Here is a 23,088-nt window from a genome sequence, read left to right as displayed (position 1 = left end):
TCTAAATGTCAAATTTTAAATTTCAAATTTTCTAATTTTATAAATTCAAATTTTAAATTTTAGTTTTCAAACAATAAATTTCAATTTTAAATTTTATAATTTATAATTTCAAATTTTAATTCTCAATTTTCAATTTTCAAATTTAACTTTTAAATTTAAAATGTAAAATTTAAAATTTTATTTTAAATTTTAAATTTCAAATTTTAAATTTCAAATCTCAAATCTCATAGTTCAAATTTCAAATTTCAAATTTAGTTTTTAAATTTTAAATTTTAAATTTTAAATTCTAAATTTTAAATTTTAAATTTTAAATTTCAAATTTTAAATTTTAAATTTTAAATTTTAAATTTTATATTTTAAAATTTTAAATTTTAAAATTTAAAAATTAAATTTAGATTTTTATATTTTAAATTTTAAATTTTAAATTTTTTATTTTAAAATTTTAAATTTTAAAATTTAAAATTTAAAATTTAAAATTTAAAATTTCACATATCAAATTTTAAATTTTAAATTTTTATTGAAATTTTAAATTTTAAATTTTAACTTTTATTTTTAAAATTTAAAGAAATCCTGTGAAATTACATAATGCGCGTCCAAACAGTTTGAAAATTGAATCCGTGGAATTTTTTAGAGTTACAGAATTCCCTATTTCATTTAGACCAAAACCACAGTGGTTTATAAATTTCTATAAACTTCGTAGAGATTTTTTACTGTACATCCAAACAGTCCCTCTGATAAGAAACTAGGACATTCCAGATTCTTAAAGCCTAATGAAGTACTATATTGCCTCTTCTTCCCCAAACTATATATTTGGTAATTAAGTGTTTGTATTTTAAGACCTATAATGTAGTGGCTAAAAATACTTATTTTGTATTTTAGATAGTCCAAAAATTTTAAAGCACTTTTAACCTTTCAACATTTTATGCCTTTTCGGTGGTTGTTGTTATTGCAATTTTATAACATCAAAAAAAATAATTTAAAATAATTTAGAATCTTGAACCTTTTAGAATATAAAATAGATATATTTTTATCTATCACGTTATCAAACTAGGTCTAACTCCCCACTATCTCTCAAACATTCCCCACAAAAAACATTACCAAATATATGTTGAAATTTGTTATATATTTAATTATGTTCTTGTATTTTCGCGCATGCCTGATTATCTTTTTTTAAAAAATATAAGAAAAGCATATGGCATCAATACTTGATAGAGCAGCATAGAAGATTTTTTTTGTTTCATGAAAATTATGAATCAAAAAACAAAGGCCTTTGTTTAGATACATAACATCTTATCTTATATATAATTTTAAATTTATTTTAAAAATATATAGTATTTAGTTAATAAGGAGTATGATTAAATGCCTAAAATGGATATCATATTTAACCTTAAAATTAATTTTTTATAATAAGATAAATTATTTTGTATACAAAATATGCTACCCTATTAAATTATAAATGTCAAGACCTTCTTAACAGAAAATTTAAACTTTTAACTTCCAATCACACAAAAAATCTTCAAATCAAATAAGAAATGATTGGGTATTTTATTCAGGCATCCAAAAAAATGTGTAAAGGCATAAATAAATAAAAACAAATAGACCCAGTTTGGATATAGTAATACCTTGTTAGATATATTTTCTTAATTTATTTAAAAATTTTGTACATTTGGTTGATAAAGAGTGAATTAAATATTTAAAATGAAATATCATATTTAGACTTCAAGTTATTTTTTTCCGAATGAAATAAATTACATTGTAGGTGAAATAAACTATTCTACAAAATTATGAATAGCAAGATCTTTAAAGATGGAGAGAATTAAACTTTTTACTTACTATCATACTAAAAAAATTTTTGTTCATATTAAGATAACTTATTCTGACATCCAAATAACCCATGAAATCTCAAGCTCTATTTGAACGTTGGAATAAGCTATCCAAAAATAATTTATATAATAATAAAAAAATTTCTTCTCTGGTTATAATCAAGAATTTAATTTTTGCTCATTGAATTTTTTTTTTTTTTACGGAAAAAGGTAGCATGCTATCTGCTTCATTCAGTGAAAATATGAACTAGGCAACACGGGTGAAGTAATAAACCGTGGTTGAGTCGGAAAAAAAATATTCCCACGGGGATGGGTTTATAGTTTATAGTTATAGAAAACGAAGTAGCTACCGAACTACTTCGTTTCTCAAATGAATTAGAAAATATACTGAATGAGATATTTATACATTTATTCGCTAGCGCAGTCGGTTGCCTGATATATGCTATACTTTGTATTAGGTCTGATTTTTTACATGCAGTTACTGTTATTAGTCAATATATATCGAATCCAAAAAAATAGCACTTGGAGGTCGTGAAGTGAATTTTGCGGTATTTGAAAGAGATATCAAATAAATGTATCCTCTACTCAAAAAATTTCGGTTATGGTAAAGTGAAGGAATTTGTAGATTCCGACTATACTGGTGATTTGGACAAAAGTATAGGTTTGTTAACGGGTTATGTCTTTCTGCTGGGCGGCAGATCTATTGGTTGGAAGTTTTAGATAGGATCTGAAATAAAAACAAGTGGATAACCCCTCGACAACTGGCTATTTTGAAATGGAGCCTCCATTCCATTTGTTACAAACTGTTGTTCGTTTTTCAACCACGAACCACAACTAGATGAACTATAGTACTAGTCGGGGGACGAAGCTAAAATTGCCAATTTACATTTATCTTTACATATAATTAGTGAGATTTATAAACTTATCGGCGTTAAATTTGTTCAATTCCCTCAAATTTTGAACTTGATTACTAATCTCACCGCACGTAAACAGCTGGAATGTCCAGATTCATTTAACCATATATGCTGAACCCATAAATAATGATATAATAATATAATAATAATATTATTATTATTATTACATACATTAACTCTTTAATAATTTCTAATATCATATTCACCTCTAAGGCACCATTGCTCCTCCATTCCTATAAATAATAAAGTAACGGACAACACTTCGTAAAACCAAGTTGGCTCGCTGCTTCCCTTCTCCTCGTCTCATCCTCCGGCCCACCTCTTTTTTGTTTCCTCTCTCCCCGGGCTCGTATCTCTCTTCTTCTCCTTCTCGTCTCTTCGTTTTCTTCTTCGCGTTCCTACCAAACTCCTCTTCCCTATCTCTCTCGTCTCCCCCGCTCCTCTCTCCACGCGGAGCTCGAAACCCTAGCCTGTCCAATCACGCCTCGATCGCGAGGACGAGGAGATCGAGAAGGCGAGGTAGAGCTCGTGAAGGATCCGAGAGGGCGGTGGAGCGGCTTATTCTCGTTCTCCTCTTCGTTCATTTCGGTTTTTTTTTGCTTTCGCATTGGATTAGGGTTTGATCGGAGGTCCTTGGATGGCGACGGAGGGCGCGGGGAGCTCCGGCGCCCGGGAGGGATCGCCGTCGCGCCACCGCGGGCGGCGGCGGAAGGTGGAGGTCTACAACGAGGTGCTCCGCCGCCTCAAGAGCTCCGGGTGTCCCGAAGCGCTTTCGCCGGCCTTCGACGGCGAGCTCTTGGCGCACTTCGACCGCCTCCCTCCCAGGTCTCGATCTCCTTTTTTTATTCGTTAGTTCTTGCATGATAGTTCTTGTTTTCGGTTTCGAAACGTTCGTCATCTTCTTGTCGTCTCTTCTTAGTTTGATCAGTGGTAGGGAACGGCTCGAAGTCACCGAGATTTTAGACCGTGGGCTTGATCACGAGGCGATAATCTCTTCCTCTAATGTGTTGTTCGTTGTTTTCCGTTTCCTTTTTCGGTGTGAATATCATCCGCGATCGCGAATAACTTCCTCTGCTAGATTTCTTATTCAATAAAGGCTTTCTTGAATCTGTTGGTTTAGGATTCCTTTTTTTTATCGGTTCATAACCTGCCTAATGTTAGCCTATGGATCAAGCCATTCGGTGATTTTTCTTGAAGTTACTGTTTGCCACTTTATGTCTCTATCTAGCTTGTAGCTATGTGTGGTAAAGTGTTCAATTAACAGAACTGGGTAACTTCTATTCGTGGAGCGAGCGACTTTCTTGAAGTGTTGTCTATCTTATTGCTATATTTTAATTTTTTTTCCTTCTGGCTTGTGGCCTGGGTTATATGTAGATCTGTGACGATACAATGATATGATTGTCTTACTGGGTTCCTTGATGAATATCTTGTTTGTGATTCTTGGTTAGATATGCATTGGATGTAAATGTAGAGAGAGCAGAAGATGTCTTGATGCACAAGAGGTTGCTGCAGCAGGCGTGCGATCCTGCCAACAGGCCCGCTTTTGAGGTTCGTCTTGTCCAGGTATGAGCATATGACTATACCAGTGCTAATTTCTAAGATCCTTCCATCTTCTTTACTGTAGTTAATTGGCTTACTATGGGAATTTATGCTTTTCTTGTCTGAGGGGTCTATACGACTTCTTATTTTGTCTGATAATATTCTAATTTACTTCCGACCATAATGCCTTGCTGTCCACGAAAGGACTCTCAAAATTCTTTGGAAGACAATCATGAAAAGTGAAACATGATCACATGCCTCCTTTGTAGAAAACCAACACAGCAAATGATTTTTCTTGAACTTGTTTTCAAGTTTAGAAAGCTGCCGAAAGGTTTACAACAAACATGTGGTTGTTCACAGTTGGCCTATGAGTTATTACTGTTTTGGGTCTGATAAAACCAGAGAAAATATAAGCTTCTTTTGAGTTATGATCTCTTCAGTCTATTGAAAGTAAAACATTTAAACTTCTCGTTAATGGTGAAGGTCTTATCCTCTTATTGCCGCGTCTAATCTTTGGTTACATTTATTTTCTGGTTGCTTGGTGATTCTCTATGTTTTTCCTAAATCTGAGTATGGTATGTGCATGTAAACTCTTTAGATTACTTTTAGGAAGGTAAGACACGTGGAGATGAATTTTCAGCATAATGTAGTAATGTCTAATCGAAAAGTGTGAAGCTTGTCATAATTGGATGTGATTTATGATGCATTCTTTATTTCTCAATTTTATTGTTTAAGTATTTAAATTAACTGCGGTTATTGTTATTGCCTATTTGTATAAGTTTGCTTGGTGTACTTATGAAAGTAAATTTCGTAATAAGTTGTAGTTTATGCTCCCCAATTGCTTCCATGAAATTTCGGAATTGAAACCAAGATTTGGTGCCTTTTGAATCAATCAAGATCTTAGGAGGTAAACAGTCTAATTTTATTAGGCCATTAGGTCAAATGGATTTTGTGAATCTTGAAGAAAGCCATCACATGCATACTTCTTTTTAGTTCTTATAACAGTGCCAAATTCTAGTTTAATATCTTTGAATTTGCTATTTATATCAGAAAGAGTTTCTTTTCAGGTAATGAATATTCACAGTATGGTCAAACATGAGACTTCTCATTCTAATAGGCAGGAGGAGCAAAATGTGAAACATTTTCCATATGCGGGCAATGAACAAAGGTGCTTATGGCTCTTCTTATTGTGGTTTCCTTTTGAAAATAATGTTTCTCATTTTCTGCTTTGCACATTCAATTACGTAGTTTTATCTTGATTTCATGTCTTCTCTTCTCTTATTTGATCCATTCTTCAGCATTTATTTCTATCCGGCCTTCGCTCTATCATCGGATCATAAAGCTTTGGCTCTTGACGTTGATAGCCAACAGGTTCAAGATGGAGATAGAGCTGTTCATTCTTACCGGCACTCTTTCAGGTCATTTTTTCAACTAATACTTTCATGCTAAATAATTCACATTATTTAGATAATTAAATCATTTTTTGCCTTTGAGATTAGAGAAATCCACCTTAGAGTTCTATTTGCTTGTTTTATTTTACTATCAGATTTTAGCTCTACTAGTCTGTGTTTCTTGGCTTCCGAAAATCTTTTGCTTAGTTGAAATTTCATCTGCATAATTAACAACTATTATTACATGGCTAGTGTTTGCGTGAACCATGTAGCGTTTGGTCTGGATGAATTTAGTGGTGGAAGGATGCGGTGTTTATCCTACTTTATAATTTGTGCCTCTAAAACTTGGAGGTAATTTCATTGGATGTCTAGACATTCCACTTTTCTTTATGTACTGAATTCTTAGCCACAAGCAAGACAAGTACATTGTTTGATATACTTTATAATTTGCTAAATTGCATTTCATGTAATTGGCTTTCAGGTAGAAGCTGCTGAAACAACAAAAAAAAAAAGGCTTCAGAATCACAGTTATGCATTGAAAATTTGAAACATTGTTATATTCATGTTTTAAGATTATTCTTCATTTTCCCTATTTGTGGTACATGTGAGTTTGAGACTTATTAGGCCGCTTGAATCTTCTGATGTCGCCAAAACTGCTGAAGAAACTCTAGCAGCCCATCTGTCACTGAAACGGCCATTTACAGCTTTGTAATATAAATGCTTTGTCCGTAATATATTAATGCTTTCTTTCTATATCGTCCGAGAGGCTGGATAATTCTTGTCTATTTTGTTATGATAGTGACTTCTAGGAGTTGTATTCTGCAACCTGATAAGATAATTCTTGTAAGCAACTCGTTCAACATAATGTGCAGTATTGGTCCCTATGAGGGCTCCACCAAAAGAATGGTTTGTAATATGCTTCTTTAGTTTATTATTTTAATTGTTGAGCGTGGGATGCTAGTTTAGACTTAATAGATGATGTGGGAAATTCTTGGTAAGCTCAGGACCACGGATTTATCAAAGAAATGGAGAAGAAATCTAGGAATTCATGAATTGGAGTCATAGAATAATGATTTGGAAATTGGAGGAAGATCAACTTGAGAATTAGTATTTGAGGATTGGTTAGAGTTGTTTCTGATTACACTTTACCATAAAATTTGTATTGAACTACATAAAGCATGAATTAAGTTCCATTTAGATATTAATTTATTTATTATGTATTTAAGCATATATCAACTTATGGAGTGTTTCTCTTTTCTTTTTTTTCCTTAGTATACTTGTCCACGCTCCTAATTTCTGATATTTGATGTTCTTGTAGGCCTATACACGAGATCACTTTTTCAACAGATGATAAGCCAAAGCTTCTTAGTCAGGTGATTGATCTCTTTTTTCAAAATTGAAATCATAATATGGCTCATTGAACAAGTATATTTCACATATTCTCGTGATATTAATTTTGGTATTATTTTTCTCTTCCTAGTTAACTTCCTTGCTTGCTGAAGTTGGTCTCAGCATTCGAGAAGCACATGCGTTTTCCACTAATGACGGTTACTCGTTAGATATTTTTGTGGTTGATGGCTGGCTATCGGAGGTAATTCTGCATCTTCGTTAGCCAGAGAATTGTATCATGAATGTTCTCTTATTCGTGTGGGGTTAGTTTTCTTTTGCACCAGGGCAAGGCTGTCTATGTAGGTGTAGCTTAAGCACTTGGTTGTACTAATGTTTGTTTATTACATGTTCCAAATGAAAGTTAAAGAATTAGAGTAGATGTAGTGTTTTAGTAGTAGTCTAAATCTCACTTTATGCTATCAAAAGGTGATTATGATTTGCTTGGAGACCTGAGAAAGATTATTAAACCCCTGGGAGTTTCACAAAAGGAGGATGGTTAACCTGGGAGAGCTATAGAATGATATTCATTAAACTATCCTTCTTTTACCTGAGTGAGTTCTAAAACTGCATTTTAGAAGCTATCTTTCTCTTCCATATACTAGACTACTTTAAAGAAAAGGAGTTTTTTTTTTTTTTGTATACCATTTGTATTTTGTATGTGTATGGATCCTAACTCAATTCTTTTATACTAGGAAAAAGTCTAATAAGTAGGGATACATCAAATATATCCAAACATAAGTCCTTGACTCCATAATTGCCAATTAATATACTTCTGGGGCATTCACAAATGTATCCCTGCAAATGTTACATGAGATTAGTCTCTTTATTCACTTAAATTTGAAATATGAATATAGATTTACACATCTCTTTTAACTAATGGTAGTTCATTGGCTGGAATTGACCCCTATTTCTCCAAATCACTTCTTCGCCTTTTAAATGCTTGGAGGAAATTGTTTTGACTGTCGTATTCAAGAGGCTAATAAGGGTATCACATCTCCTTTTTTCTCTGCAAACCATTTTACCTTAGCCTTGGCCCCAAATATTGGATGCATTTTCTCTGTTCAATCTCCCAATCAAACATTTTTAAGCGACATTTTGAAAGGTTAGAACTGTCCTTTCATTAATAAAGAATCCACCGTGAATGATTTACCTGCCAGCGGTCAAAAGAGAGTTCTTTTGATTTTAACTTGTGAAGATAAATACACAAATATGAAGTTTAGACCGATGAGTTTCAGATAACTAGTTTTCAGGGATATGTATGAAATTGTTACCTTCAAGTTTTATTGCTCGGAAAGCAAGCTTCAGATCTTATGCATGCTTTGGGAATGGGCTCTTCATTATGTGTTTGGGCTTTCTATACATATTAATTAGCAAATTTCTGCTGATATTAATAAATGAAACATTGGAATTTTGTTCCCTTTGTTCTTTCATTTTTGTAGATGAAGTTCTTGATGCCAATGCTAGATAGTATTGTAGGAACTGTATCTTCTATTTTCTATCATGATTCTCTTTTAAGATTTTCATCAATTCAATTTTGGATTACAGTTCTCTATATCTACTATTTCCAACTAAAAGCTTACTTTTCTCTGAAATTTCCAGGACACTGGCAATCTAAGAAGTGCACTGAAGAAAGAAATTGTCAAAACAAAGGTAATCATCTATTTGCTAGATGCTAATGAAAATTGATGTGCAAATTTATTTCATTATATGTTTGGGTCATTTTAAAAGCCAAGTTGAAACCATTAGGATGTTCCCATTGGAATGTTCATCTTCATTCATTATTTGTGAGGGGTTGTTGTCAATCAAGTACCAAAGCCAGCTATTCTGCTGTATCACTTCTATGTTGTTGGTCAACATCAATGTTGTCTCACAAAACTATCTTCTCTATTAGATATAATTAACTCTTGATTATTTTGGTGGATTACATGATTAAGCAATTCAACATATAGGTCAGTCCATTAGATAAAAGATAGCTACGAGCTTTTTTTTTTTCTTTTTTTTTGTGACTCTAGAACTCTCGATGTTATCCTCTTGTTCTTACAAAAATGATGCTTTTGCAATTATCTGGAAGGTTCCATTCATCAATAACATACTTAATGGCTCGAGTCCATATGGTGGGGGTAGATTAAACCAGCTAGCAATAGAGGTATCTCCCAAGTAATTTACGTCGTGAACTTTAGAATGAATTCCATTGAACGTGCTTATCAGATACTCCATCTTTTACTTATCTTGTTGGATAGGTCTTGTTCCTTCGAATTTTTCTCTCGAGAGCTGGTGATACACCACCTCTCATCTTGGTCAATAGTCTTTTTGTATTCTAACTTTGGCTGCCTGGCCTCCTTTTCCTTTCCTTCAAGCATGGCATAACCTTTCGTTCTGCTCCTGAAATTAGTACAGAACTAAATTTTGTTGTTGGCGCAGTCAAAGTTACCTAAAGAGGAAGTAGAAGCTATGGAGGAATGCCCAACTGATCATGTCCAGATACCTGTAGATGGAGCTGATGTTTGGGAAATTGATGTCAGGCTTCTAAAATTTGAGAGTAAACTGGCATATGGATCTTATGGTAATCTGTAAGTTCTACGAGTTAACAATATAGACTGCTCTTAGATAGAGTGATATTTTTCATTTCAATCATCTGGATCATATACCGTTTCCTTGTCAGTTACCGTGGAACATACTGTAGCCAAGATGTAGCCATTAAGGTTCTGAAACCGGAGCTTGTCAGCATTGATAGGCTGCGTGAGTTTGCACAGGAAGTATATATTATGAGGTTTGTAAAAAGCCGTACCTAGTTTCAGTAAAATCTTTCTATTGTTTATTTTTTTTTTTTTTCCATTCCATATGAAACAGATACATTTTTATTAGTTGGCTGTTGCATTTTTTTTTCCTCCTACTTCCTAGTTTTGATCATTGGATTTGTCTCCTATCATTTTATATGAAGGAACACTTAGACAAGTAGTAGCTGAACAACTTGCACTATCGTCCATGAGGGGATAATCCTGATTTTGCTGTTAGTATCATATGATGATATGTTTTTTATTCCCTTAGTATTTTTACATTGATTTTTTGAGCTATAAACTCCCTTGCGATGTAATGCTTGGAGGGAGTTTAGGAAAGGGGTGTTTGCATCCCCATGTTTTGAGATGATTGAGGTGCAATAAATGGTCTATAAAGCTATCTCCTCTGATAGCTAGAGAATTTACATAGCATTACTTCAGGATGGATGGGTCTCATAACTTGTTCAGAGAGGCAAGGTAGGGCATACTGCATAGACATAGGCTACTGAATACATGCTGTATATTTGGAAGAAGAAAAAAAATGCTCCAACTTAATGTTCAGAACAAAGCTTCCCAAGATCCCCCTAGCAAAGCACCTTTCGAATGGCTTCTTATGCATTCGTCGGACAAGCTAGTACATAAAACTACATGAATAATTTAGAGACCGAAAGGAGCATGTAGTTGGTGAAGATACCCTTGTTTGTATATCATGTCCAGTGGAGGTTACTGTGGTTATTGTTTAATGGCTTATTTGAAAGTTGGAAGCATTTGAAAAGTAAACTGACGTATGGTTGTTTAGCAACCTCAAAATAAGGATTTTGAAAGTGAATACTATTTAGCTCATTGACTTTATGGAAAAGTTTCCCAGTTATGTGACTTGTTAAGAACATTAGTTAGTAGCTTAAAGGCCTTCAATCATGCACTGAATGGTTTATTAGAGTCACTTACGGTTACTATGAGTGATGGTTCTGGCTTACCAGTTCCACCGAAGTGGTGGTTTTTTGCCAAGAGACAGACAACCTCGTTGGATGCCTAGTGGCCATCATTTGGGAGTGTAAGGATGCATAGCTCCTTGCCTTCCAGGTACTTCACAATTAATTGCTGGAACCTTGCATGCTGGCTGTTATATGATGCATTTGATTGACAAGGTTATTTAATGGTCAAATTTTTAAGTGAAGCCTTGTAAGAGTATTCTTTAGGTGGCATTGCTCTCATTTGGTGTTTTACCTTTACCCTTGTGACTGTGAGTTAAACTATCATAATTCTGTTTAGTTTCTCAGGAATGCCAGCATTTGGATTATCTGAAATTTTCAAATATGTTATTCTCATGTTAGGAGGAGAATATTGATTGCATAATATTTTCACACCAATGCATGTGAGAAGAGGATTTGGGAGTCTTGGACAGCCATTATGGAGAAGACCATTATGAAAATAAATATTCTTTTATTATTGGCCAGAACACATGAATAATGTGTGACATTGAAAACAAATGTTGCTTTGATGCCTTATGCTTCTACTACATTCCTATTAGTGTCATTTCACTCTTTTTTTTGTTTCACAAATTGATCTTCCATTTCATTTCTTATTATATTTAACGAAAGAATTTTTTTTATTTAGAGAGGGGTATGCATCCTCTTGTCCCTGAATCTTCTTCTTTACTTTCTTCAATTCTTTCCAATCCAATCTCTGCAGAAAGGTTCGTCACAAGAATGTTGTGCAGTTTATTGGCGCATGCACCAGACCACCTATTTTGTGTATAGTTACAGGTAGTATGCTTAGCTTTTAGAGTTGTTGTGGAGAATGCACTGTAGAATGAACAAATCTCCTACACATTATTCATGTTGTCTTCTTGTTTAGTTGACTGAATATTTGAGTCAGGTTTGTTTCATTGTCAGAATTCATGCGTGGAGGGAGTGTATTTGACTTTCTTCACAACAAGAAAGGTGTTTTCCAGCTCCCAGATGTGCTCAGGATTGCTACTGATGTATCAAAGGGAATGAACTATTTGCACCACTGTAATATTATCCACAGGGACCTGAAGACAGCAAATCTTCTTATGGATGAAAATGAGGTATTTAATTCCGCACATGCTATTTTAAGTAGTATGCCGTCACATTTTTTTGTGCGAGAGGCACATTAAAAGTAAATGAATCTAAATTATTTTACATATTACATAATATTGTTATTATGTGCTTGTCTCCTTTGCTAGCGGTTAGCATTGCATTTGTATTTTCTATCATATTACCCCATTGTTATATTGTTTTCTTCTGCTCGAATATATAAATTGTGTAGAAAATTAATTTTTTAATTCAAATAATTTTTGTTAAGGTTATATATAGCTTAACGCATGCCCCTTCTTTTTCCAACTCTTATAAACCCCTTGATTGGTGCGGTTGGTGTCGCAGCATCACTTGTCAATATCAATTCGTGTAATAATCTAAATTTTTTAAATCATCTTGTCTGTCGTTGTTCTTGTGTGCATGTCTTGCTTATTATCTGTTTGGTCGTCTAATACATCATCTGCCCACAGGTTGTCAAGGTAGCAGATTTTGGAGTGGCCCGGGTTAAAGCTCAGTCTGGAGTAATGACTGCAGAAACAGGAACATACCGATGGATGGCTCCTGAGGTTGGTTCTTCTGATAATTATATCGTTCTAAGCTAGCAGTTTACTGAATATTTAAGTGATGAGAGTGTCTGGTAAATCAGTGCTTGAAATTACAACTCTGACAAAAGAAATGTGTTTCTTATCTCATAATTTAATGTAATTTGATGTACGTTTGTCAATATGTTGTGTTCTTGAACAACTATTTTTTTTTCTTTTGGTTGATGAATAGTAACCTTTTTCAAATTCCTCTTCAGTTGTACTAAGGGTTAGTTTATTACAACAGCAACAGCAAGAACAATAATAATGAGAACATCAACAATAACTTAGCCTTTAAGCCCAACTATTTAGGGTCAGTGATATGGATCGTATTGTCCTATGCAGTTTTGGTTAGTCAAGGTTTTCCATGAAATTTTCATTCCAATTTTTCTTTCCTCCAATAGCACCTTTCGCTTGAATAATGTTACTCCCATGGCAAAACCATCTCAGTAGGTTTTGGCAATCCTATGTATGGCTACCTAATGCTTTTGTTTCTGTTTTTTGGGCTTCGGGCTGACTATTAAAGATATAACACAACAGTACAGACTGGGGAAATTGATTTTTGTTGACTATCAGGTTGTAAGTAAAAGCTTAGTAAGCTGTGCAAATATATTTTGCTTGTTGAGTTATTCAATTGTTTCCACCTTTTGCCTATTTATGGTATTAATGCAATATATGTCATCTTTCTCTCAAGAAAATTTGTTATGATCTGATCATTAAGTTCCAATTTCTAGGTAATTGAACACAAATTTTACGATCACAAGGCTGATGTTTTCAGTTTTGGTATTGTTCTTTGGGAATTGCTGGCAGGAAAGGTAGCATCAGCGGTTTCTTTGCATCAATCTTTTACCCTATGTTTTATGCAGACCATATTTATCAAGTTGATGTTTCATTTTCTTTATTGTCTTTCATTGATCAGCTCCCATACGAAGATCTAACACCACTTCAAGCAGCAGTTGCTGTTGTTCAAAAGGTATATCGCCTTTCTTGTTTGAGTGGTTGTGCTATTAACATTCATATTCCTCATAAATACCAATAACTATTTACCAATTTTTCACGTTTCTTTTGCTATAATATTTTCTACATGTGATTTATACTCCAGATTCATTCCCTCCAGGTCTCATGCATATTTTTCTGTCGCTCGTGTAATTTTTATGGCAACTTGTTGCACTAAATCTCCTCTTTTTTTGGAAGGTAAATTTCATTTGAATGATTATTCAGTTATGTAGAGAGCCACCACTTCAAGGGTATGCATGATTGCTGAAAACCATTTCAGCACAAAAACCTTGGCTAAACGGTTAATTCTAGAAACTAACTTGATTGTAGATGAGTTATATATACGACAAGAAACAGTACATATCCTTTTTCTTTTTTCTGAACCAAGTATTGGGTTATCGTGATCTATATAATGCACATTTTAAAATGGGTTTATCTAATGATTCTTCAACCAGTTCGACAATCTTCATCTGCTTTGTTACTCAGGGTTTGAGACCCACTATTCCAAAGGACACTCATCCTAAGCTTGCTGTTCTGCTCGAGAAATGTTGGCAGCAAGACCCAGCTTTAAGGCCAAATTTCTCAGATATTCTAGAGATACTTAACATCATTGCCAAGGAAGTATGTTCCTCGTCACATAATCCATTCAGCTACTTCAGTTGCTTGAATTTCTTTTTGACATACATTTAGTGAACAGGTTGTGCCCATGGGCCATCAGAAGAAGTCACTTGGTCATCTTTTCTCAGTTCTCAGGCGTGACCGTTGACGCTTGATGCTGTTGGCATGTTTCTTCTCTTTCGCAGTCTCTTAATTTTCCTTTGTAATTATTATGCTTGTTTCAATGGCTTACTATCCATAGCGATGTATTGTATTACTAGCGGGGCAATGTGTTTCCAAGCACGCCCGTTTTCATAACCACCACACCNCCCCGCAACACACACACACACAAAGTTAACATTCTCAGCCCGTTTTCCTTCATAATTAGGCCGATGCTTCAAAAAAAAGAAGAGAAAAATCTGAGAGCACTAGAACTTTTCACCTTTGATACTTATAGCATCAGATTATAGAAGTTGTATAGTGGCTTTGAATTTTTTGAATCCTCTGAAGCATTAAAGTGGTTGCATTTGGAAATACATTCACAGACTAGGCCAAAAACTTCATGCAGTAGAGTGTTTTAATCGTTCCTCTTTGTTAGGCAATAATAAGTTGAACGTTGTTTCCACAAAGCCATGTTTTCCGTTTTATGGATCTTCATTTGAGTCTCATAAATAGAAGAAAGGTTTCATGATGTTGATGATTGGTCATTTGAAGGGTAACAATTAAGTTACATGGTGCACAGACTCGAATAGTAAATTGGCACCGTATTTTGACTCTTTTTTTATCTGTTACTATGGTATATGAATGGAAAAATAGAAAATATCATTCTGTATATGATGTGGCGCAGGATAACACATTGTTAGGTTGTATGCTTGTTCTTTGTTTGTATCATGCCATTCTGCATGCTCGTTGTAAAGCAGTGAGTTGGGCAATGTATTTGGTGTAAAGGTGCTTTATTAGAGACTACATTAAGTTTGTCCTATTTGGATGCTCGAACGTCGTGTTCAGGATCTTATTGCTCACTCAAGTAGATATGATAACGGGTTGTCGACACAATTACAGTGTATATACTATACCTAAATTATTTTCCTTAAAGCGTAATAAATTATTTTGTATATCAAACAAGAAGACAATAAGACAATTCTATAGATGAATTCAGAAAATGGCTTTTCCTAGTAAACTTTCCCTACATAGTCTGTTTTGATTTCCAAATTTTTGGCTACCTTGTTGGAAGTGGAGCACTTCTCCACATTCGTTGGCTGTGAGGGCATGAAGTAGCGGAATGCTGGGTATCCTCTTTGACTTGTGAAAGGCCGCTAGAGAAAAGGTGAAAGAAGAGAAACTGGATAAAAAGAGAGATGGCTACAGACGGTCTGTGGTTCCAGCCCCGTTGTTGTGAATAGACCACTAGGGAGAGGTGGGTTGGACTAGCACAATGTATACAGGGTTTTACTTGGGATGGTGTTGGGTAGCAATGTAGATTGCGATAGAGGGACTAGATGGTATTCGCTTCGATATCATGGTTTACTCGGTGGTAGTGCTAAGGTACTAAATTCATCTCTTTTTTAGGAGGAGGTGCTTTCGGGTTCTTAGTAGTTGGATTGATCTGATTGAGTGAATCTCTATAAATATGAGCGGACGGGTTTATGCGGAGAGTTCTCTTGGGACACTCTTAAGAAATATTTTAGTATATTATATTAAAATAAGAAAATATTATATTAAAAGAAATATTTTACAAGAAATTAGTATCTTAGTATTGAGTTATGGTTTATGTTTCGTTGTTGTTGCGCGGCATACAAAGACTGATTAGAATAATACATAGGGCTTCCGTGGAACTCGTTCTCACCACTCTTACTACTGGTTATTAATTTCTTGTAATTTTGCTATTTATTAAACCAATACTCTGGATCCTTCGCCAGAAAAAAAACCCATGTTAAACGTGATTAACCTCCACCTGGGTGACTGGGTTGATTCCTATCAATTTTTTTAAGAAATAAAAAAATTTCCATCTTTTGGATGGCTGTTCTCGCAGGCGATTCGTTTCGCTTTCCTCCAACAAAGAAAATGCGGCACGATTACGCGGCCCGAGGCGTCGGTTCGTCGCGTCGCGGGCGACGCCATGCAGGCAGCCTTCGTCCTGCCATCCACGTCTCTCTCACGAACACCGCCCTCCCGTAGCCCCTCCATGCACTCTGGACAAGCGTCAACATCTCCGTCCAGAGCGCCCCCCCTTAATTTTACCCCCAAATTACGAGAGGCTACCCTCCGGCATCCGACTCGGTAGCTCGCTCCCTCGGAGCACCCTTCTCGGCCTAAATAGTCGCACGTCTGGACCCCATTCGTGCTGAAATTTCGGGTCATTGGACGTCGCGCCCCGTTAATGATAGGATAGGACGTCCAGCGCTGCTCTGTACGAGGAGCACTTGGCATCTCCACCATAAATTCGGACCAAAATATGCTTCTTCAAGCAAGCGGGGTCAGCTACGCGGTCCGAAGCAGCGGACCAACACCTGCTACAGCGTATGATGTCCTTTTTTTTGTTGACACGTACCCAACAGAGCATATAAACTCTTGCCCTGTTTCCCCCCGTGTCCCCCTCCGTCTCTCCTTTTCCTTTTCTATCCCAGCCCTACTTCCTCTTCCCATACTGGGCAGCACGAGAAGTGTTGTTGTCAAGCGAGATTCGGAATATTCAGGAAAAATCAAAATAAAAAAAAAAAAAAACGAGAAACGCTTCTCCGCCTCTTCCTTTCGTCTGATCCTCCCGGCGGGAGAGAAGAGGAGAGAAGAGAGCGATGGATCCTCTTCGCAAATCTCTCAAGTCGTACGGGTCCCACAAGTACTCGTCCTCCCGCAACCCCTCCTTCGACCTGCAGGAGGAGCAGCCCATCCTCGTCGACCACGACGACCCCGACCGCCGCGAGGTCGTCGTCAAGATCGACGGCAACAGCCACAACCCCTTCGTCGACCCCCCTCCCATCCCCACCTCCACTACCTCCGCCGCCGCCGCCACCAGCACCAACACCACTACTAACACTACCACCACCACCTCCTCCGCCGCCGCCCTCCCTAAGGTATGGAGGGAGGGGAGCTACGAATTCTGGAAGGATGACGGTGATAATGGCGGCAGCGGCGGAGGCGGAGGCGGCAGTAGCGGCTTCAGCTTCAAGAGCCATCCGCCGCAGAGCCTGAATCCGGTGGCGGAGATCAGCGAGGACCCTCCGTCCCGGCTGATCGGCTCCTTCCTCCACAAGCAGAAGGCCTCCGGGGCGGAGATGTCGCTGGACATGGACCTCGAGATGGAGGAGCTCAAGAAGCCCCCCTCCTCCATCTCCGCCTCCAAGGAGCTCCGCGTCTCCTTCCAGGACCCCTCCGCCGACCACCCCCTCTCCCCCTCCTCCCTCTCCCCCTCCTCCTCCTCCTCCGACGATGACGGCCGAGACAAGAACGGAGTACCCCCCGCCGAGGTTCTCCGCTGCACCTCCAACTCCTCCTTCCGCCGCGCCCCCTCCGCGCTGCTCCGCGCCAAGACCCGCTCCAGGCTCATGGACCCCCCGCCGCTGTCGTCCGCAACTAGCAACGACGGCGGCGGGCGATCCGGGCGCGTGCCGGCCAGATCGGGGCAGATGGGCAAATCGGGCGCGATGGGCAAATCGGGAGCGATGGGCAAAGCCGGGGGGCCGCCGGCCTTGGACGAGGACGACGAGGACCCGTTCGTGGACGAGGACATCCCCGACGAGTTCAAGCGCGCGAAGCTGGACCCGCTGACGCTGCTGCAGTGGCTGAGCCTGGTCGTGATCCTGGGCGCCCTGGCGTGCAGCCTGGGCGTGCGGCGGCTGCAGCGGCAGACGGTGTGGGGGCTCCACCTGTGGAAGTGGGAGCTGCTGGTGTTCGTGCTCATCTGCGGGCGCCTCGTCTCCGGGTGGCTGATCCGCGTGGCCGTGTTCTTCGTGGAGCGCAACTTCCTCCTCCGCAAGCGCGTGCTCTACTTCGTCTACGGCGTGCGCAGGGCCGTCCAGAACAGCCTCTGGCTGGGCCTCGTCCTCGTCTCCTGGCACTTGATGTTCGACAGCAAGGTGGAGCGCGAGACGCGCAGCCGCATCCTCCCCTACGTCACCAAGGTCCTCTTCTGCCTCCTCGTCGCCACCCTGCTCCGCCTCCTCAAGACGCTGCTCGTCAAGGTGCTCGCCTCCTCCTTCCACGTCAGCACCTACTTCGACCGCATCCAGGAGGCCCTCTTCAACCAGTACGTCATCGAGACGCTCTCCGGCCCGCCCCTCGTCGAGATCCAGCGCAACCACGACGAGGAGGAGCGCGTCTTCGCCGAGGTGCAGAAGCTCCAGAGCGCCGGCGTCACCATTCCCAGCGATCTCCGCAAGGCCGCGTTCCCCACCAGAAGCGGCAGCGGCAGCGGCAGCGGCAGGGCCAGCGCCAGCGCCATGAGGAAGAGCGGGCAGATCGGGAAGAGCATCAAGCTGTCCCGGGCCGTCTCGCGGAAGGACGCCGCCGGGAGCGGCCCGCAGCAGCCGCAGGAGGATGTCATCACGATCGACCAGCTCCACAAACTCAATCAGAAGAACGTGTCCGCGTGGAATATGAAGCGCCTCATGAAGATCGTTAGGTACGGCACGCTCATGACCCTCGACGAGCAGATCTCGCAGGCCACGGGCGGGGAGGACGAGTCGGCCAAGCAGATCAGGAGCGAGTACGAGGCCAAGCTTGCCGCCAGAAAGATTTTCAACAACGTCGCCAAGCCCGGTGCCAAGTGAGTCCATCCGCATCCCTTTAAAATGTCCCTATCTATCATTCTTCATTCTTCTTCTTCTTATTACTATTATTATTACTCCGCTAGCGTTGTGTATATGTCCTATAACTCTGGTCAACCCAACCAACCGTGCTTTAATTCTCGTCTCTTCTATTTATTTATGTCCTGTGTGCAAGTTGGTTGGTCGAGCCACCAAGTCAGTATATATATAGCAGAGAAATTGCTTTTCATAAAACTTCATGCCTGAAAGAAAAAGTTTGATATTCATGAGGATGTGAAAGTTGTTGGCGAATTGGTTTGCTAACTAAAAAATTCGTCTTGAAGTCGTCAAATTGATTTTCTTCCCTTCTCTACCGAACCTTGGTAAAAACTACTTTACAAGTTGCTTGCATTTGAGAATAACAGGGGTATGGCAAGGTTGACAGTCTTATTGACTAATACGAGCCATTAGCTACCTATGAAGCGCGCCTGTTTATCCTTACAAAACTAGAACAATTTTGTGGGCTGAAATATGTTCGTCGTTTATTCTATTTTTTCAAAAATTACGTTTATTGCTATCGTGGAGTACTACATTTGTTGTCTTCAGCTCTGCACCGCGTATTGTCATTCACCTAGTTCGTGAATGTGATCCAGTTGATTTTTTTGACCAAGTAATGACTCATTTCTGTCGTCATAGGTATATCTACTTGTCGGATTTAATGCGTTTCATGAGGCACGAGGAAGCTGTGAAAACTATGAGCCTTTTTGAGGGAGCACAAGAGAATAACAGGGTCAGCAGGAAGTCCCTCAAGAACTGGGTGGTAATGATATTATTATTGTTTTTTGTTTAGTTTCTTTGTCGTATATTCCTGGCTGATCATTGGCTTAGAAGCATAAGTATATTCCCCTCCCCCCTTGGGATCATCTCTTCCGTTTTGCTGCAGGTCAATGCATTCAGAGAACGCAAAGCCCTTGCCTTGACTCTTAATGATACGAAAACTGCAGTGAATAAGCTGAACCAAATGGCAAACATTGTTGTAGGTGTCATTGCATTTGTCCTGTGGCTTCTCATTCTGGGTATTGCGACAACCCATTTCTTCGTCTTCCTCAGCTCTCAGGTCCTTCTGGCAGTTTTTATGTTTGGGAACACTTTAAAGATGGTTTTTGAATCTATCATTTTCTTATTTGTCGTGCACCCCTTTGATGTTGGAGATCGTTGTGAAGTGGAGGAGGTTCAGGTGATGCATATCCTTGACTTGTCCTGTTCTGTTCCCTAATAATTAATTATCTGACATGAATTGCTGATATGCAATATTCCGATTTCAGATGGTTGTCGAGGAAATGAATATCATGGCAACAATTTTTCTGCGGTACGATAACCTCAAAATTTACTACCCCAATAGTCTTCTTGCTACCAAACCAATCAGCAATTTTTATCGAAGCCCGGATATGGGAGAATCAATTGACTTCTGTGTTCATGTAGCAACACCCGTGGAAAAGCTCGCCATCATGAAGCAAAGAATAATTCAGTAAGTATCAAAACTTTTCCAGCATTTTATATCAATTGGCGCTGTTGTCGATTTGATAAGATGTTAGTCTCCTCTAATTTTTTACAGTAGTAGTGATAGAGTTCGGAGAGCAGAAATTCAGGAAATATGTGGAGCAAATTAAACTAGTAGTAGGTCTAAGCAATATCAACAAATTGGCTATCTAGACTAGTTTATACTTCTAGAATCTTGCTATCTAATAATTTTGGAAGGTGAAACGCCGTTGCAGTAGAATGGTTATCTAGGATCAATTATAATATATTTTCTTTTGTTTCATATTTAGCTAAATCCTATAACAAACCGTAATTGGATGCAGCATCTCCAAAAAATGTGGGACATGGATAACTGTCATGAAAGGATTATTTTATTATTTGTAATAATGTCTTGATTTTGACTTTTTTCAATGAATTATCGCCATCTAGTTAAAATATGAACCATTATAACATGGGATGACCATGAACAGTTATCTACAATTATACCGTCTCTACACATACGTGACTTGAGCACGGTTTTTCACTGTAATGTGGTTGCAGGTTTATGGAGAGTAAGAAGGAACATTGGTACCCTAATCCATCTGTCGTTCTTAGAGATGTGGATGACATGAACAGGTTGAGAGTATCTATATGGATGCGCCACCGAATCAATCACCAAGATATGGGGATGAGGTGGGGGAGGAGAGAGCTCGTGGTTCAGGAGATGATCAGAGTCTTAAAAGAACTCGATATTGAATACCGGATGCTGCCGCTCGATGTCAATGTCCGCAACATGCCTCCCGTCACATCTGCGCGCTTGCCTTCCACATGGTTAACTTTTAACTGATATTATTGAACTTAGCTCACCAATTGATCTAGCAAAAATATAGGGGAAGAGCTCTCTGGCCCGGAGCGAGCCGAAGGGGAACGCGCTCTTCCTGAGGTCCGGATTTTGGCTTTGTTTCTTACTTTTCCCCTTATTCCTGGCTTTCTTTTTTTTTTTTCCTTTTTTTTGGGGGGCAGGGGGACAATTTTGGTACTTGGAAATAGATGTTTCTCTCGTAGTGCTTTTCGGACAATCTTAGTAGCTAAGTGTTATTCCATGCGGTTCGTGCTCTGTGATCTCCGTAGCAAGCGATCTACAGTGGTATACTGACTATTTGGAGTGTTTGCATCAACCTTTCAATAACAAGCGCAAGTGATTTATATATTTTTTGAGAGTAGCAAGTGATTTATATTGGGAAATGATGAAACTTGTTAACTCTAGTTTATCTGAATATGTATCTCGGGAACCGAGTGTTTGGAAAAATGTTCAAGAGACTGAATCCAACAATTAATACCATGCAATTTCGTGGTGATGCTGGAATCATTGAACAATTATATAGCGGGGATCGGATGTCCCGTGGATTCCTTGCGTGCAAATGGCCACCATTTGGAGCATATTGGATACAGTTTCTACGGCAGAGGAAGAGTTCGATTTTGATGGATTAAAATTATAGTAACAGACAAAGAGTATTGAATGTTTATACTCCAAAAAGAAAAAACTTTTTGCAAAAACCTGATTAGTTGGTATTTTCAAATAATTTAGGCAGATAAAGGCAGCAAATAACTTCTTATTCGTGTTAGTGTTGAAATAGATGGATGTAAGAACATAATATTTGATATGCCATGTTGCTAATCTATAATAGCAAATGGATTGAGCGGTTGGTGATAATGATTTTTTCAAACATATTATAACAAATCCTTAATGCACGCTCCTCGTTTGTCTGGCCATGGACTTTGGCTCCGTCATTGCAAATTTCGCGAAGGTACTAATGAATGTGCACGAGCAACAAGCTTTGAGAGAGTCAGTTCCCGGTTGGGGGAGAGAGTTCTCTCTCGCGGATTATGATTCAGGACAAAGAGATACCCGTTTTAAGTTTTGAGTTTTAGTGACCAATCCCCACTCCCATTTGTCTTGGAATTGTCGTACAGGGTACTCAAAATTCTCGTTTAAAATAGTTCGTGCATTTCTGTTTTGATGGTTGGATGCTGGAGTGCTTATTTGGTATATTTTGCGTGCTTAAGATCCAGTGGTTAAAGGATCTGAAACTCTGACAATTCAACTTTGTTTTTTGAGAGATAGATAGCACGCTATTTGATTCGTTTATTTCATTTAGAAATAAACTTAGCTGGAAATATGAATCAACTAGGATTCGAACTTGGGACCTCGGATACCAACCACCAAATCCTTTGCCACTTGCTCTAGAGACGGTCGGTATAATTCAACGTTGTTGATCCACATTAGTTCAACCACACTTTTGCTGGTTGTTCCAAACCAAACATGGCTGAAGCTGATTTTTTGGGCTAAATCGGAATTAATAGAAACAAAACAATTTGCATGGTTTGTCAAACTCTAAAGTATAATGGGAGGATTAGTGATAATCATCAGATATGATATCTGCTTAAATTGTTTATGCTGGTTCCGTTTAATCATCTAGTGTCTATTGCTTTCTTATGCAAACAATGGGATTTACATTCTGAACTGGTTCTTGACGTCTTAGTTGTACATGGATTTGATCATACAGGTTCACCGTACTAAGAATGTAACTTTGATCAAGATCTAATCATTGTTCCCAGACAAAGGAAACTTAAAATTTCTTAACTTGTGGTTCACTTGATGCCATCTTTCTTTCCCTCACATGGCTTTTCCCTCACATGGCTGTCTCCTTTGGTGATCTAGGGGTGCAATCTTGTATGATACATTGAACCTTTTTCT

General features: G+C 38.4%; 2 protein-coding genes across 5 annotated transcripts; both read left to right on the top strand.

Annotated features, from left to right (window-relative positions):
* Nucleotides 2,989–14,385, top strand: LOC109707280 (serine/threonine-protein kinase STY46-like). 3 transcript variants are annotated; one of them, XR_002215453.1, is made up of 18 exons: nucleotides 2,989–3,562; nucleotides 4,186–4,300; nucleotides 5,344–5,444; nucleotides 5,575–5,694; nucleotides 5,920–6,018; nucleotides 6,986–7,040; nucleotides 7,148–7,258; nucleotides 8,656–8,706; nucleotides 9,478–9,626; nucleotides 9,719–9,826; nucleotides 11,526–11,599; nucleotides 11,729–11,904; nucleotides 12,364–12,459; nucleotides 13,209–13,289; nucleotides 13,394–13,447; nucleotides 13,592–13,668; nucleotides 13,957–14,091; nucleotides 14,161–14,385. XR_002215453.1 is itself a non-coding variant. In XM_020228437.1 (17 exons), the coding sequence occupies exons 1-17, from the start codon at nucleotides 3,375–3,377 to the stop codon at nucleotides 14,234–14,236; spliced, it is 1,782 nt and encodes a 593-aa protein (XP_020084026.1). In that variant the 5' UTR covers nucleotides 2,991–3,374; the 3' UTR covers nucleotides 14,237–14,385. The 3 variants fall into 3 exon arrangements, 2 of the variants coding, with proteins under 2 accessions (XP_020084027.1, XP_020084026.1); XM_020228437.1 differs by lacking the exon at nucleotides 13,592–13,668 and having other exon boundaries at nucleotides 2,991–3,562; nucleotides 14,168–14,385; XM_020228438.1 differs by lacking the exons at nucleotides 9,478–9,626; nucleotides 9,719–9,826; nucleotides 13,592–13,668 and having other exon boundaries at nucleotides 2,990–3,562; nucleotides 11,712–11,904; nucleotides 14,168–14,385.
* On the top strand, nucleotides 16,735–21,748 carry LOC109707279 (mechanosensitive ion channel protein 6-like). Of its 2 annotated transcripts, XM_020228436.1 has the most exons (6): nucleotides 16,735–18,832; nucleotides 19,509–19,632; nucleotides 19,756–20,049; nucleotides 20,138–20,181; nucleotides 20,295–20,340; nucleotides 20,892–21,058. In XM_020228436.1, the coding sequence occupies exons 1-6, from the start codon at nucleotides 16,863–16,865 to the stop codon at nucleotides 20,904–20,906; spliced, it is 2,493 nt and encodes an 830-aa protein (XP_020084025.1). In that variant the 5' UTR covers nucleotides 16,735–16,862; the 3' UTR covers nucleotides 20,907–21,058. The 2 variants fall into 2 exon arrangements, with proteins under 2 accessions (XP_020084025.1, XP_020084024.1); XM_020228435.1 differs by having other exon boundaries at nucleotides 20,138–20,340; nucleotides 20,892–21,748.

Source organism: Ananas comosus, linkage group 3, assembly GCF_001540865.1.
Source record: "Ananas comosus cultivar F153 linkage group 3, ASM154086v1, whole genome shotgun sequence".
Taxonomy (NCBI): domain Eukaryota; kingdom Viridiplantae; phylum Streptophyta; class Magnoliopsida; order Poales; family Bromeliaceae; genus Ananas; species Ananas comosus.
The sequence above is the reverse complement of the archived record's forward strand: the minus strand, read 5'-3'. Positions and strand labels throughout refer to the sequence as shown.